Source organism: Hippopotamus amphibius, chromosome 11 (genome assembly GCF_030028045.1).
Source record: "Hippopotamus amphibius kiboko isolate mHipAmp2 chromosome 11, mHipAmp2.hap2, whole genome shotgun sequence".
NCBI classification, from domain to species: Eukaryota; Metazoa; Chordata; class Mammalia; order Artiodactyla; family Hippopotamidae; genus Hippopotamus; species Hippopotamus amphibius.
Window position 1 is genome coordinate 24,736,935 of NC_080196.1, and position 16,019 is coordinate 24,752,953.

A 16,019-nucleotide genomic window follows, 5' to 3' on the forward strand; every position below is an offset into this window, starting at 1 on the left:
CCCAGCCTCCATCCCCTCTCCCAGTTTGCCTAGCAACTCTGGGATATGTGGGTGTCCAGGCCTCACCTGGTACCCACTACAGCAAGAGCCACAGCCCCAGTAGATGCAGTGCCTGCATCTCAGCTGGTCTCCTCCTGAGACTGCTAGAACCCTGATAAATAGGGTGAGGAATGGATGGGGAGCTGATCCCACCCTGGGGTAGGGGGGATGGTTCTGAAAACACAGCTGCTGTGAGCCTTATCAGATGGGTAATAGTCTGAGGGGGTAGACTCCCTGGGTGGAGTGGTTCAGAATTCAAATGATGAGCCTCACCTCTCCCCACCCACTTCAGGTATTCAAGGGCCCCTCGTGGCATCCACCATTCTCTATAGTATGTGCAAGAAGAAGGGAGAGGGAGAAGTGGTGGTAGAGGCAGGTCAACAGAGTCCCTAATGGCCATGGCCAGGAAGAGGGAGTCCTTTGTCTCTAAGGTGCGAGAAGTGGGGCACCCCCTATTTGCATTTAAGGAGGTTCCCTTAGCTGAACAAAGACTTGGTTTCCAGGGGACTAACTGCCCTGATGGATCTGGAAGGCAAGGTTCAGAATCCCGCAGCTGGTCCCACAGCTTCATGCTGCACATTTCCCACATTTCCTATTTGCTCCCTAGGAGAGGACAGAGAGGGGTGCCTCTATCAGCTCTCCAGTATTTGCTAAAGGTGGAGCATTCTGGAGCTGTGGCCGCCTCTTCTCTTCTAACCCCAAATAGCAGGCATCGTGTCACCTGACAAGTCTCAGATCACTCCATGCAGTGGAGACTCAGTATGTCTCCCTGTAAGGAGCTGCTGAACTGGTTGGGGCAGACAGCCTCTGCCGCAGTCCCTGCGTTGTGCATTGAGGTTGGAAGAGACACTATAATTAGCCAGAGATTGTATCTAGGACCTCAGAAAATTGTTGCCCACTTTAAGTATCTTGTTCAAAATGGTGGACCCGGGCTGGGAAACCTATGCATATTTCATCTGGAGAAGAGGTTTCCAAAGGAAGAACGTGACCAGGTGACAAAGTGATGGGTGGGAGGGACTCATTCTGTTCCATGAGGTCCAAGGATTGGAAATAGAAGGGAAGTTATAGGGAACCAATTTCCTCAGGTTCAAACTAAAGAGTATTCTAACAGCTGTCCAAAAAGGCAAAGTATGGCTCTGGAAGGACCTGAGGCCTTGGCACCTGGTCCTCTGTTCCTGGCCGGCCCTGAATTTGATGAATTGCAAAGAGGGTGTGAGGAGAGAGGCTTGACATGGTGAGGTGGGTGTGCAAGGTTTGCTGCATAAGACATGGGGAGCAGGCCATTCCTCACTCCCCATGGGAAGAGCAAGAGCTAAGCAAGGAAAATTGAGGTACTGATGGTGAGACCATGCAGGCTGGACCCGGAAATCGGTAGAATTGCTGAGTAGGTGAAAATCAGTAGCTAGAAAGTACTTTGTAAACAACAAAGCTCGTGAGTTATGAGCAACAGAGGGCAACCATGGTCCCCTGGGGTGGCTGTATGCAGGAAGGCTTAGGCAGGCATCAGGGAGGCTGCACAGTGGTGATGGTACTAGGCATGCCAGGAAGGGGTGAGGGTTGAGGACCCTCAGGGTGAGAGCTGAGTGCCTGAGGTGACAGCAGAGAAGCAGAGGTTAAACTGGCTGTCTGGAGTTGGGGTTTCTCAAAGCCTAGCCCTTTGGAGCTTCGACTCTCCCCACTCCCAACCCTGGCTTCCTAGACACCTGGAAAGTCACAAAATTAGCCAGCCAGTAGAAAAAATACTTTTATTAATTATTAGGAATAATCCATTCATTTAATGCAGGGAGTGTGTTGGGGAAGGTTAGGTACTGCCGGATGGATGAGGGGAAACGTGCAAGAGGAACAGTGAGAGGGGGATGGTCCCCCCGCTTGCCACAGACTATAAACAGCAAAATAAACAGAAAATCACATGTCTTCCTCATGTCTCCTCCCATCCGTTCTTCCAGAACAAGTCCCAGTGTGGTCCCTAGAGGTGCCAGGGCGTCTGGAAGTTCTGGGCCGGGAGTGGGGTACAGTGTGTGGCTTCGAAGTTGTGCAGATGCTTCTGAGCCTGAGGAGAGAGGGTGGGACAGGTGGCATGCAGAACATGGACACCCTGTGAACCCACTACCCACTCTACAGAAGCTGCTCCTTCCAAATGATTACAGGGTACCCCCGTCCCCAAGCCCCACATATGCCCCCTGGGCTTCAATACCCTCTTCCTGCTTCCCACCCCGTAGCTCACCAGAAACAAAGCCAGTTGCCGCCTTCCTTCTGGACTCATGTCCTCCCCTGCAGAGAGGATGCGCTCAAACACAGGTCATGTATCTGGGTATTCACCCCCTTCCTGGGCTCTTCCCAACCCCTTCTCCTGCCTCAGGACTCCTTACCCACACTCCAGGGGAATTCCGGCCCATGTTCTGCCTGGTAGGAGCGGAGGACGGACAGGCACCAGTCCTCCTCCACCTCCCATCGGCTATAAATCGAGGCTGGTCATGGAGAGAGAGGAGTGCCCATCAGCAACCTGGTCTTGCCAGGCCCCCAACCAAAGCCCTCACCCAGATCCCCTTTCACCTTCCTCCAGCTGTGAGGAGGCCTCCAGCCACTGCCTCACCACTTGAAGACCCTCCTCTGCCATTACACGGGGATACCTACGGAGGGAGCACAGGGACAAGAGGTCAGGACCCAGTTCTCTTCACTCCTCATCCCCGAACCTTCTCCCTCCTCTCCCCGCACTGGTATCAGTACACACACGTATGTGTGCACACACACACCCTGGCTCTCACCGATGCTGCAGGAGCTTCAGTAGGAGGTCATTGCCTCGGTTAGACGTGACATCCTCAGGAACCCTGGGGGGTGAGAAGAATATACACTGGAGGGGCTGAAGGCTGGGGAGGAAGGGTCTGGATACATGGGTTCCTGGTGGGCAGAGGGAGGAGGGGCAACTTCCTGGCTATGCCTGGGATCCAGGAAGGCATAAGTTCCCAGGCACTCACGTGGTGGTGATGATCTCATCCTTGGTCCTGCGGATCAGCAGCACAGGGCCCTGGTACCTTCAGACAACAGCGCATTGGGGAGGGAGAGCTCAGAAGGGGAGACAGGTGACAACTGGCCACCCCATCCCTGCACTGGCTGCATTCTTACCCTTGCTACAGCAGGGCCCCCCGGGCTAGCCCTTCACCAGGGGTGAGGGTCAGAATATTTAAGAATGGGCCTTGCTGCAAGATCCCTGCTGTGCCAGGCATGAACCGACTGGTTGCCAGATTATGAGAAGGTCCAGGGTCCCAGGGAAGCTGGGAGGGGTTGGGCCTCTCCCATCAGGGGATGTGGGGCAGTGGCTTATACTTGTATTTTGGTACTAATTTCAGCATCTGAACACCCAGCAGCATCTCTACAGGGGGTGAGGTGGGGGAAGGGTGGTATATGCTAGACACTGGCCTGCTCTCACCTGCACAGCTGCTCCGCATTGTTTAGATTGAGATGCTGCCTCACAGTCCTGGTCACCAGGCCCCCTAAAGTGAGATAAATGTGAAGGGACAGCAGAGACAAAGCCCCTGCCTGACACAAAGGTCCCCACTGTTCATGGAGATAGAAAACTGAGGTCCCCAGATGGGGGGAGTCCTGCTTCTCAACAATGGGGTAACCTACTCCCCAATCACAGAAAGGGGAACCATCTCCAGTTAGAACATCTCCCAGTTCCAGCCCACCTCGTCCCTGAAGGGCAAGCCTGGGAGCTGTACTCACTCCAGCTGTCTGGCATCACCTTCAAGGCCAAGGGCACTAGGTCATCAAAGGAGGCATCCAGGATCACGGCACTAACCTCTGGGTAGGACATGGCTGCCCACGTAGCTGGTACCAGGACAGGGAGAAAGGGTGAGGACCAAGGGGCTCCTGCCCACCACCAGCCTTGTCCCACTGACCCTACAGGTTGACCCCATCATTCCTACTAAGTTAGCCCCAGGTCTCTCCTTAACCCCTCTCTTCACTCAGCCAGGGCTCTGTCCGGAGAGGACAGGGCAAGAACAATGAAATGCACTGAAGACAGTTCCAGAGGAAACATTTACTCCCTCATCTCCCCACCCCAGGACCCTGAGCTACTTCTTTTAATAATCAGGCACAAGGGTGGAAGGAAATGTGAAGTGTACACGAACAGCATAGCTTCTTTCAGACCCACTCAGAGGTCCCACCTCCATCCCACCTCTCCTCCTTGAAGCCTCCACCCCACTCCTGGGCCACCAGTGCATTTCCCCACCTCTCCTGGCGGGGACACAGACATGGCTTGAATGTGCCTACAGTATGGGGGTAGGAGGGAGGCTGGTACCAGTGAAGCCGCCGATGGACCAGGCATAGATGATGATGTCCTGGGGCTGGAAGCCCAGGCGATGGATGGCAAACTGGACCACCACATCCATGGCATTGGCCTCGTTCTGCGGGAATGGCACCCCCTGCAGGAAGAAAGGCAAAGGCAGGAGTGGGTCAGCACAAAAGGCCACATGCCCACCACCCCACCCTCCCAGCATGGACCCTTCCTGCAGCTACACTGCAACACACAGCTGATGGAACTGCAGCTCTGAATAGACAATTGAGAGTGCTCGTCTTATTTAATGGAAGAATAAACTCCTCTCAGTGGCATTGAAAACAGTAAGAAAGAAAGAAAAACGAATAGGGTGGTGGGAGGCGCTGTTCTTTCTAGAAATCAGTCGTTTACAACAAGATCCACCACCTCCCCTCCTGCCAAGCCCCTACTGTGAGAGGAGGAGGCTTGTCGCTCCTGGCCCTTGGCACCCAGGTCACAGGTGAGAGGGAGACCCTACAGAAATATATACTCCCTTCCCCAACTCCAGTGGCTGTCCAGAGGGAGACAGACCACAATTCAGGAAAAAGAAGGTATTTCAGAGAGGGTCTCACCGTGCTTCCAGCAAAGCCGGGATGGTTCCAGCCCAGGACTGAATATCCAGCTGTAATACAGGGGGAGGAAGGGCTGGGACCTCGTGGCCCACGCCTCCTGCCACTCTCTGCCCCCAGCTCTGGGGGAAGGAGCAGAAGGACACTGGAGTTCTAAACACCCACATCAGAGGCAAATAACTCCAAGCCTTCCCAGAATGGGAAGATGACAAAAAGGTTCTGAGGCAGCAGAAGGGAGAGATGTGACTGGTGAGACGGGGGAAGCAGAACGAAGAGCGTAAAAAGGTTAGGGACACAGCCGAGGGGAGGGATGGAAGGTTAGCAGAGCACATGGGGAACAGACTTTTCCCCAAAGGCGAGGGTCTCAAACCGCACCCAGAGAAAGTGGTTAGGCCCTGGGAGGTCATATCCATGTGGGAAGGTGGGACGTTCCATTCCAAGGGGCAGGGGTGAGGGCTGAGCCATGGGCCTACCTTCCAGAGGTGTGGAGAGGCAGCCCACTTCATAGAAGCCCGCGTTCCCCTCACAGCAGATCACCTACAGAGGAAGCAGGAAGGAGCCAGGTTGGGACCAAAAATCCCCCTTGTGGCAGGGAGGGCACCTTGTGGGAGCTTTGCAGGGAAAAGGAAAGGGAGCGTTTCCTGTTCTTTCTAAGGGGAACAGACACTTCTCATTTCCCAAGTCCATAAAGTGAGAGGCAACGTGGATGCAAATGCCTAGCAAACTGGGCCTTCAGAGGAAGAGGAATGATCCAACTTGAAATGCTCAACCCCCCAGCACAGTGTTCATTCTTCCTCAGAAGACCACCAGCTGGATATCTCTCAGGAATGAGATTATGGATTTTTTTTTCATTTCTAGTTTTGGGGTCCATTTATTCTGTGACTGTTTCTTTCATGTGGTATGCCAATCGCTTTCCCCCTTTCTCTTGGGCTCCAGACTTATGGTCAGATAAACTCTATTGGTGCCTCAAGCCAAAGCTCAGGGATGGTGGGGCTTGGGTAGACCCTCAGAGCATCTGGGCAGACCCACAACTAGAACCCAGCACCCAGCGCTGCTGGCTTAGTGTTCTTTCCAGGGCTGCTTCATGGGCGCAGGAGACTTTAGAGTCAGGCTTTCTGGGCTCAAATCCCAGCTTTCCCACTCACTATATGTGTGATCTGGGAAAGTTATTCTGTGCCTGTTGCATCATCTGTAAAATGGGCTAATATAAATAGTACCTATCTTACAGGGTTGTTGTGAGGCTCAAACATATGCCCTACATGTGGTAAGTGCTAAGTCACCACTATTACGATGATGACTTTTTGGTCCGTGCCTGTCAACTCCTTCATCTATTTCCCTATCACAGGGATTTCCTGCACCAAGAGGTCTTCAGGGTGGAGCTGGGAGATAGGATTATCTTCACTGTGCTTCCTTAGGGCTGCTGTAGAACTGAGATCCCCAGAACCTCCACTGCCCTCCCACACTCTAAGCTTTGGGCTCGCTGTGCCCTCTCACCAGCTTCTGTCCCTGGGGCTCAGCTGTCCCTCGCCGGTCCACAAACATGGTGTCAATCTCGTTGCTGTCACAGGCTAGCAGCTTTGCCCGGCGCCCGTTGCACTGAGTGAGGGAGATACAATGACCAAGTTGCAGGAGCAGGAGGCCACATTCCTGGGAGGCGGAAGAAGGGGTGTGTGTGTGGCGGGGGATCGGTGCAGGGAGACTTACCTCTTCCACCAGCCGGGCCTGGCCCTGCAGCAGCACAGGCATGAGGGCCTTCTGGAGCAGGTACACAGAGCCCGGATACAGCATCCGGCGCCCCAGGGTGTGTGCCACCAGGTAGCTGTGGGGAACACGGGGTTAATGAACTTCCAACACAGCAGAGCCCCGGGACCCTCCCCACCTTAGCACTCACAGACTCTGGGGCCTGTTTCACCTTTGACCTTCACAGCTTCCTATGCCTCTTTCAGGACTTAATGAAACAATACATGTACCAATTTTTCAAACTTTTTGTTTGTTTTTTTGCTGTGCCACGGGGCTCGTGGGATCTTAGTTCCCCAATCAGGGATTGAACCTACACCCTCAGCAGAGTCCTAACCACTAGACCACCAGGGAAGTCCCTCTCTTTTCAAATTTTTTTTTACTGCAACTTTTTTAAGATACTTTATATTGTGGCCTAGTACATGCATATACACATATTAACATTTAAAGTTTTATGAGATAATACTTTCTATATATTTATAATGATAAGTAAAAGCGAAGTAGTTAACAATTATGATTCTGTTAATATAGTTATTAAAAGTCCCCAAATAAATAACACTGTTCATTGCAATATGCCCCACATCTGCCAGGCAGTAGGTGCTGAGAGCCTGGCACAGAGTACTCTGGGGCTTAATAAATATATCTTGAACAAAATGTATTAACCTAGACATGTAAGATGTGTTAGGCGCTGTGCCTAAAAAAGATAGTTCACCACTGCCAGTTCATCCCAAAGTAGGGTTTGTCCCCAGAACGACACTGTAAAACCTCGTCCAGCATCCCCCCTCAAAACATTAAACTTGGCTCGCCCCTCTGACCAGTCAGCACATGGTCAACAACCGACCACTAAGTCCACCCATGTCCTTGGTATCCTCCAACCTGCCTCCTAGCCCCCAGCAACAGAAAATTCCCACAGTGGCCTTGCCACTATAAGATCCGGGTGGTCACTGTTGTTACTTTGTACCTCATCAGTACCCACAACCACTATTTCCTTGGGTTCTACCTCATGCTCTCAGGCACCCAGGCAAGGTGGAAGCCCTTTAGAATATGTTAAATCTCACCAACCCTTTGAGGCAGGCTGTTCACGGATGCGGAAGTTGGAGCTGCCTCAAAGTGGGAAAACCAAGGAGCGGCGGGGCCAGGATAGGGCTGCAGCTGCCACCAGACCCTGCTGCAGCTAAGGCTGTGTGTCCCCTCCCACCCACAACCTCATCCTTGCCTCTCAGCCTCACTGAAAGAGCTGTTGTGTCAGACAGAATTGTGTCAATATCCCAGCTCTTCACACACCACCTGTGAGACTGGATCTCTCTGAACCTCTTTTTTTCACACACAAATATGGATAAAAAGTAAATACTTTGCTACAGATAACACAACGTACATGGCACTAGGCTCAATAAGGGATAGCCATCTTACAATGAAGCACCCTGTCTTAGAGCCTACACCCCATCTTCCCTCCACCCCAGCTGACCTCTCTTCCCTGCTGCTTCTCACCTGGTGATCTGACAAGGCAGCTTCTTGACTCGGTTGAGGAAGGTGTCTGCAGTCCCCCGGTGCAGGGGCTCTGGGCGGAGCAGGGCCACGCCCCGACGAGAAGGCCCCCCCCGGGGCCCCTTTCTGAGGAATGGAAAGATGCAGGGGAGGATGGGGTCAGGAGCAGCAAGCTGGACGTCTGAGGTCCGTAGGATGGTGGGGTCTAGGAATGAGGAGATGGTGCTGGAAGGCAGGCACTCTAGACCCCAAGAGGGGGTGGAGGTGGAGGCCAGAGCAAGGATGGAGCAAAAGAACTGGGGCCTCACCGGCTGCTGGGTTCTTCCCAGTGGAAGTCAACTGGCCAGCTCCTGAAGTCAAAGTTGTAGTTGGCAAGCTGCCTCTGTGGTGGACAGAGAGAGACGGGGGAGGGGATGAAAAGGGGAGTTGGGGAGAGGCCCACCTGCCCACCCTCGACACTCCCACCATCCAGGGGACTGGCCTCCACACATCATGGGGAGATAAACAGAGGTCAGGAGCCTCCTGTTCGCAGATGGAAAGTTCTTCCAGGACCAGAAAAGTCAGGCTAGAGAGGATGTCCTATCAGGTATCAACTCTGACCTGTTTGCTATCATCCAGAAGAGGAACCTAACACTCTTCGCTTTTCTAAAATCTAGGACTGACGCACCCCCAGGAGGGGTGGCTGGAGGTGCTGGTGCTTCTGAGGGAGGAGGTGGCGGGCCTGTTGGCTGGTCATGCTCCTTTCCCCACCTGGGTCCTTTACATGATGCTGTCTTGAAGGGTCAAAATGTCCGGATGGGACTTCCCTGGTGGCGCAGTGCTTAAGAATCCTCCTGCCATTGCAGGGGACGTGGGTTCAATCCCCGGTCTGGGAAGATCCCACATGCTTCGGAGCAACCACAGCCTCTGAGCCACAACTACTGCCCCTGTGCTCTAGAGCCCACGTGCCACAACTACTGAAGCACGCGAGGCTAAAGCCCAGGCTCTGCAACAAGAGAAGCCACTGCACTGAGAAGCCCGCCCACCACAAGGAAGAACAGCCCCCACTCATCGCAACTAGAGAAATCCCGCATGCAGCAATGAAGATCCAATGCAGCCAAAATAAATAAATAAACTAAAAAAAAAAAAAAAAGAATGATAAGTAATGAAACAAGAATTGTTTGCTATTAAACCAAAAAAAAAAAAAAATAGTCCAGTTGAAAGGGAAGGAGGGATGTCACACCCACGGTAGCCCCTTTGCCCCTGGGCCACCACTTGAATCAAGCCCTCTCTGACTGTTCCATCCTCACAGCCACCTCCCTTTCCTCAACTCCTGCAGCCACGGGCCGCTGATGACACCCAGACCATCTGTGCCTCTGGTCACCCCACTGAGTCAGTCCACGTGCTTTCTGAGGGCAGTGAGAGCTGCATCTTCCGCTCTGCTGTATTTCTTCCCCCGCCCTCAGAGCTCCCAGCACTTTATTTTGAGAATAGTTTTTTTTGTTTTCTGTCACAGACATTTTTTTTTTTGACATTTACAAAAATAACTGGACTAAGAGCAATAGAAAAATTCTACAAAAATGTAAATGGCAAAACAAAACAAAATGAAGGGCAGCAAATTTCAGGCAAGCTCTGTTCAGACCTGGACCCAAACACAGGCTTAGTCACTTCCTTGCTCTGTGACTCCGCTTGGGTCTTGTAACCTCTTTCTGCCTCTGTTTCCTCAGACAGAGGAATAGGGGTAATAATGCCACCTCACACCGTTGTTGTGAGGATTAGAAAGGGTGTACGCAAAAGGCCTCAGACAGCGGCACAGCAGGGCATCTTTACGCAGCTCCCTAAGTGGCGGTGTGGAGCACCCAGTAACATGATGATGGTGGTCAGAGCTGTTTGATCCCAGAAACCCCTTTGTAACAGGAAAGAGCTTTATTGGGCCCCAAAGTCCCTTCTCAAAGATAATCACACTCCAGCACTGGCTGGGCTGGCACAAGTCCAAGGATACTCGTCCCTGGCCTTTCTGCCTCCTGGCACCATGCTGTGCTCTTGGGCACAAGGGTGGACATACCTGTCTGTCCTGTCCCATCCCTGAACAAAACTAGCACAGTGTTCAATGCATACAAAAATAAACAAACATTTACAGAATGAGCTGTTGTGACAGAGAGGAAACCCCCTTGCAAGAAACACTGTGGAATGTTTGCACATCTAGACCATTCTTGCTGATGGAGGGTGGAGGATTATTCTCGTGGAATATTCCACCAGAAGTGGTAGGGAGGAAAAATTCTTTGGGGAGACAGTTCACTTGTGGAGGGGATAGGGGATCCAGCAGTGTGCAAGCTAAAGCCCGGTGTGGTGGGTGGCAAAGCACATCTCCCTGCTCTGGCAGAAGCAGGGCCGGTGCCCTGGGGAGGCAGCTGAACCTCTTACCTTGTTTTCTACAGACTGGTTCCTATGTGTTGCCTCCAAGATGGTGATGAACTGCCGGTACTGGGGGTTGGTCCAGCGGCCGATGCCTGGTGGAGAGAAGATAGGAAACCATGTCAGAAAACTGGGAAACAAGACGACTAGGTTTCAGGAAGAAAATCAGAGATGGGCAAGGAGAAGTGAGAGGAAAAGGAACAGAGGGCCTCAGATCTGGAGAAATAGGAGACCTGAGCCGACTCCCCTCCTCCATACCCAGCCACCTGGCAAGAGCATTCTTCCCCTCCGTAACTTCTCCAGTTTGTTTCTTCCTGGACTATCGACCTTTTACCCTCCAGAATGTTCACGCTTCCCAGTCTTAAAACACTGTCACCTGCCCTCAGGCTTTACCTTTGCTAACACTGGGTTTCTCTCCTTTTCCCTCCACCCTTCTCCAGTGCTACCTTTCCATCTCTTTTCTGCATATTCTAACTCCCTGCATCTGGCTTCACAGCTCTTGCTCTTGCTCCATAACTACTTCCTCACTGCATCCGAGTCCCCTTCCTCTGTCCTCATTCTTTTAACTGTGCCACTCGGCACTCTTCCTATCCATCAAGATTCCTTTCTCCTGTTTCCTGGGTCCATCTTTGCCACCTTTCAATTCCTGGGCTGCTCCTCCGCTGCCTCCCTTCTCCTTCCCTCTCTGAATTGAAAGCCATTCTCAACACTGAGCACTTTTTCTCTCTTCGCTTGGCTCCCCAGTGATCACATCAGCTCTCCCTTCACTGCCGAGGAGTCTCAAGCCCTGACTTCTCTGCTCCCACTGACCCGACAGGTGTCACACACCAGGCACCGTTCTGACATGGGAGAGAAAGCAGGAAATGAGACACACAGGTCCCAGCCCTTGGGGAGCTGGCATTCTGGTTAGGGGTGGGGTGGGGCTAGAGAAGGACAATAAATAAGTAAACAAGATAATTTCAGAGAGGGATAAGGGCTACAAAGAAAATAAAACCAGAATGAACTAGAATGCCATGTATCATCAAGGGTAGAGCCCTCAAACGGTACTGAGAATGAAACGAGCGGCACAATTATTTGGATGGAGTGACGTCATTTGTGCTAAAAATGTAAAATGCGCCCCCAAAATGCTACATGTTGTTTACATTTATCATATTGCACAGATTCTAAGATGCATATTTTTTTTTCACATTTGAAAACTCTGAGATCGGAATGCACTTACAATTCATAGCAGCTTAGATGTGATGGAATGAGATCTATATTTTGTAAAAGTACAAAAATAAGGACTAGGAAAAAACCCCACACCAGATAACAATGGTTACTTCTGGGGAAAGAGAAACACGGGGCTGGGGAAGATTCCAATGGGAATGCCAACTCTGTAACGCTTTAGCATTTTACTGACAAAAGGTATTTGAAGCAATAGCACAAAACATAAGCATTTTAGTTCTTTTTGCTATTTTGTTTTCTGGACTTTTCTGTGCTTAATTTCTCCCCCAAATTAAAAATAAATAAAATTTAAAATTAAGATAAAACTGAGGAGTAGGAGTGACTTTTAGATAGGGTGGTCAGGGAGGGCCTCTCTGAGGAGGGAGCCCAGCCCCGTGGAGATCAGGAGGCAGAACGGGCAGAAGGTCCTCACCCCAGACTGGACCCAACAGCAGCCGTCCAGCTCCTGACCCCACCACTCCCTTCTTAGGCATCCCCCTCACCCGGTTTTCATCATGTGCACCCACCAGAGGGCACTGATTTGGTTTGTCTCTTCATTTTTTAAATTGTGAGATAATAACACATGTACAGAAAACATACATTCAGTTTAAAGAATACAAACATTCATGGGCCGATCACCCAGGTCAAGAAAGAGAACAAAGCCACCTCCCACCAGGAGTCCTCCCCAGCCTCTTCCCTCCCCTCCCTCCCCATAACTCTCTTGACTTTCAAGATAGCCATGCCTGTGTTTTTCTTTAGTGTTTTGCCACTTATATACGCATCCCTTCTGAACTTTGTGTAAATGGAAACATACTGCATAAATTATTTGGTGGTCAGCTTCTTTCACTCAACAATACATCTGTGAGGTTCACCTGTGTAGCTGAGTGTAACTCTAGTTTGTTCACCTGCCTTGCTCTCTGGTGTTCTGTTGTAGGACTACACCCTCTAATGTATTCATCCATCCTGCTTTTCAGGGCCATGGAGTCCACTTTAGGAGTATTACAAACATATACATGGATACATGTGGAATCATTGTAGGGCATAAGCATCTTTTCTAGATAATAGCAACCCTTCTGCTAATGATTTATTCATGTTTACGACTCAACCTCTTTAAGAAAAAGATCATGTCTTGACCATTAATTACTTCCTCTCAGGGCCCAGCACCAAACTGAATTTGCAGACGGTACTTAATGAATATTTATTCAGTGATGGATAGATCCAAACCAGGCTCCCTCTCCACCTACCTCGGAGGCAGGCCACTCCTGCCAGTAGTAGAAGCAATGTTCCAGCATAGTGAGAAAATGGCACCACTTTGGACAAACTCAAGTAACCTGGGAGGGGAGAGGGATTATGTGAGAAGCTTTCCCCACTGCCCCTCAGCTCCTCTTCACAGTTCAGCCCCAACCTCCCCCCTACACCCTCTTTTGGGGACAGCCACGCCCTCAGAGGAAGAAGATGCCTGATAGAAGAGGGAAGCCAAGCCATCCTCATCACAGGTCCCCTTTCCTCATTAGGGGATCAGCTCAGCCGCTGACAACCTGCCCATTTCCTATCCCACCACCTTTGAAACCACACTGACCTTTCCTGTACAAGTAGAAGAAGGCGAAGGGAGAGGAGTAGTAAGAGATGGACCAGAAGACTGAAGCCTGTAGCAGAGAGACGGGGACAAGCAATCAGTACACATACACACACACTAGTCTGTCATTTCCAGGCCTTGGCTCTTAGCAAAGTGGATAACCTGAGGGTTAGCATATCAAGTACCTATTCTGTGCCTGACATCATGCACACAGTAGGTGCTCAATTATTTGTTGAAAGGCAGTGTGTCAGAGCATAACAGAGGCTGGGAAAACTAGGTGTAGCTTCTATTTTCTTGCTCTAATGATCTCTGGACATAATTTCATCACGTTTAAAGGCTAGTCTCTCTTTCTACTCAAGGTAATCAAGCCTTTTCAATCAGCCCTGCTCAGGACAGCCCCTGGCCTGGTCCCCAAGAGATGCACAAATGTCACCATAGGAACCTTGCCAGAGAGAACAGCTGTCTCTGCAGCCAAAGAGGTTAGTTGCCAGGGAGGACAGGTCACTGGGGACTGCAGGACTCAGTACCTGCAGATGGCCCCAAGAGTAAACACAGCTTCCTCACAGGTCAGGCTGCCCCAGAGAAAGCGGTGCACATGCCAGAGGGGAGTACCAAGTATGCACACTTGACAGCTGTGTGTGTGTGTGTTTGGAGATGTCTGCTGCAGAGCCCAGAGCATCCCCCACCCCCAGAGGCACTGCCTTCTCCTAAGCTGGGGAGGAGAAATTTCAGGAGGGCAGCTGGGTCTGAAAAGATGCAGTAGTCCCAGATGCCAGGGTAGACATACCAGTGCCAGGATGCTGTCAGCATGTTTCTCGAGGGCACGGGGCTGATAGTACGTATCCTGTCAAAACAGATGGCCGAATTAAGGACCCTGCTCATTGACAAATCCTCCCCCTTCCCTTTGGAAGCCCTGCTGTGTGTCCTCTGGTTCTAGCCCCCAGAGTCATCTCTCCTAGGACATCCCTGGCTCCCAAGCAAGCCCCTCTTCCCCACCCTGACTCAGAAACTGATTTCCTACTCCAGACCTGAGAGCAAACACAGGGCGCTGGGCTTGGAAGCAAAAGTGAAAGCAGCATTGGACGACTTTTGCTCCTTTTTCACCACCCACTTTCAAATGAGTTGTGTGCATATGCGGACAGGGGTTAGAGAAAGACACCATGACAGCTTTAAGAGGGAAAGAAGAGCATCAGAAATAAGAGTAGGCTGATTAAGGAAGAGACTGTGGCTGGGGGTGGGCAGTCTGTAGAGGACAATGCACATAATTTGAGACTACCGATAAAAAGGAGGAGAACATTTAGGGGCACAGCCTACCCCCACCCCGGTTTTTTATGAACGTAGTGATCCCAGGGTCTCCCAGGTAGGCTGGGGGTAGGCTGGGGGAGAGCGGATGATATGCTGAAGAAATCATTTTGAAATTCAAGGCCAGGGAAGATCAACGGAACCGCGTGAGGCACTGAGTAAGAGGAAATCGAGAGTCTGATGGCAAAATCATCCAGCTCCGGAATCCGCGCAGGGTCTTTCAGGACTTAGGAGTCAATTGGGACTGGCATGAACCACGACGGGCAGGGTGAGGGGTCGCGAGAGGAAAAAGCAAGGAGTGACAGTCGGAATGAGAAAGCACTGGAAAACACCGATAAAGCAGACGGCCTGTCCACAGGCATGACTTTAATCCAGGAAGCACAAAGAGCGCAGACTTTGCGGACAACTGGCTTGACAAGCAAGCTCCCCCGATTTCCAACAATGGGCGCTTCTGGGGAGCAAAGGCCGCAAAGGGGTTTGGGCCGTACTATGTTTTCAACCAGGGGGGAACTCGACTCACCCAGGAGCTGGAAGGGGGGTTAGTGACTGAAGTTGGAGTCCCAGGAACGCTGGACGGGGCCCTTTCAGAGGCCCTCTCCCGGTAGATCTTGTAAAGCCGGGGGCCCAGGACGCAGCTCAGCAGCTTCGCCATGGCCCCGGCCCGGGCCAAGGCTCTTCCAGCAGCAGGTCCCCCTGCTGGCCCCGCCCTCCCCCGGCCGCTAAGGTTTTGCGTGCCCTTGACGTCAGCACGTACCGGCTCCGCCTCGCGCCGAGTTGAGACATTTTCAGCGCCTCCTGTGCCCGGTTTCGTGCACTTGGAGCTACGGGTACAACAATGGTCAGAAATTAGTTGGAGGCGTTTGGACCGCGGAGAGTTAGAATATTACCAGACATAGTCAAGTCACTCTTTTCTACCCCTTAATGTTGGCAGACTCTCCAGCGACTGTGGGAACGAGGGGTAAGATTAGGAGCATTTGACAAGAGCAATAAAAAAGATATGTAGGAATACGTCTAGTAAAAGAAACGCAAGATTTTACGAAGGAAATTACAAAAATTACTGAAAGAGGTAAACGAAGGCTTGAATAAATGGAGAGCTACGCCATGGTCATGGAGAGGGAGACTTAGTATTGTTAAGATGTGTGAAAGACTGGTTTAAAAAAGAGGGTGAATTATCACACTTAAGCATTGAACAATTCTCAAAACCATAATGTTGAGTGGAGAAAAGAAAGCCTCAGAAGATTACATACAACATGACACCATAGTATAAAATTCAAAAACACATAAAATTTAATGATCAAGTATGTGAAAGACAAAGAGCAAATTTACAATACTGTTACACAGCATAGAGGATCTTTGGCTTGAAAGGGTAATATTCTGTTTCTCAATAGATATACAAGTT

The 16,019-nt window shown here is 51.1% G+C and overlaps 1 protein-coding gene across 2 annotated transcripts; it reads right to left on the reverse strand.

Annotated features, from left to right (window-relative positions):
- Nucleotides 1-1,770: 1,770 nt before the first annotated feature.
- ABHD16A (abhydrolase domain containing 16A, phospholipase) lies at nucleotides 1,771-15,329 on the reverse strand. 2 transcript variants are annotated; one of them, XM_057700336.1, is made up of 20 exons: nucleotides 15,141-15,329; nucleotides 14,106-14,162; nucleotides 13,322-13,388; nucleotides 12,987-13,073; nucleotides 10,549-10,634; nucleotides 8,454-8,527; nucleotides 8,149-8,271; nucleotides 6,628-6,742; nucleotides 6,418-6,519; nucleotides 5,397-5,460; nucleotides 4,927-4,976; nucleotides 4,340-4,463; nucleotides 3,763-3,867; nucleotides 3,467-3,530; nucleotides 3,015-3,071; nucleotides 2,805-2,867; nucleotides 2,593-2,669; nucleotides 2,409-2,507; nucleotides 2,264-2,310; nucleotides 1,771-2,089 (listed from the first exon to the last, which is right to left on the reverse strand). In XM_057700336.1, exons 1-20 carry the CDS (start codon nucleotides 15,270-15,272, stop codon nucleotides 2,006-2,008), a joined length of 1,677 nt encoding a protein of 558 aa, XP_057556319.1. In that variant the 5' UTR covers nucleotides 15,273-15,329; the 3' UTR covers nucleotides 1,771-2,005. The 2 variants fall into 2 exon arrangements, with proteins under 2 accessions (XP_057556319.1, XP_057556320.1); XM_057700337.1 differs by lacking the exon at nucleotides 14,106-14,162.
- Between the last annotated feature and the right edge of the window lie 690 nt (nucleotides 15,330-16,019).

Bases quoted from the DNA above. Each gene is read 5' to 3' on its own strand.
- ABHD16A (XM_057700336.1), bottom strand. From the start codon at position 15,272: ATGGCGAAGCTGCTGAGCTGCGTCCTGGGCCCCCGGCTTTACAAGATC. The intron at 4,464-4,926 runs GTGAGACCCTCT...TTCTTCCTGCAG, and splicing joins CCGGCTTTGCTGGAAGCACG to GGGGTGCCATTCCCGCAGAA. The intron at 3,868-4,339 runs GTACCAGCCTCC...TCCTGGTACCAG, and splicing joins GTCCATCGGCGGCTTCACTG to CTACGTGGGCAGCCATGTCC.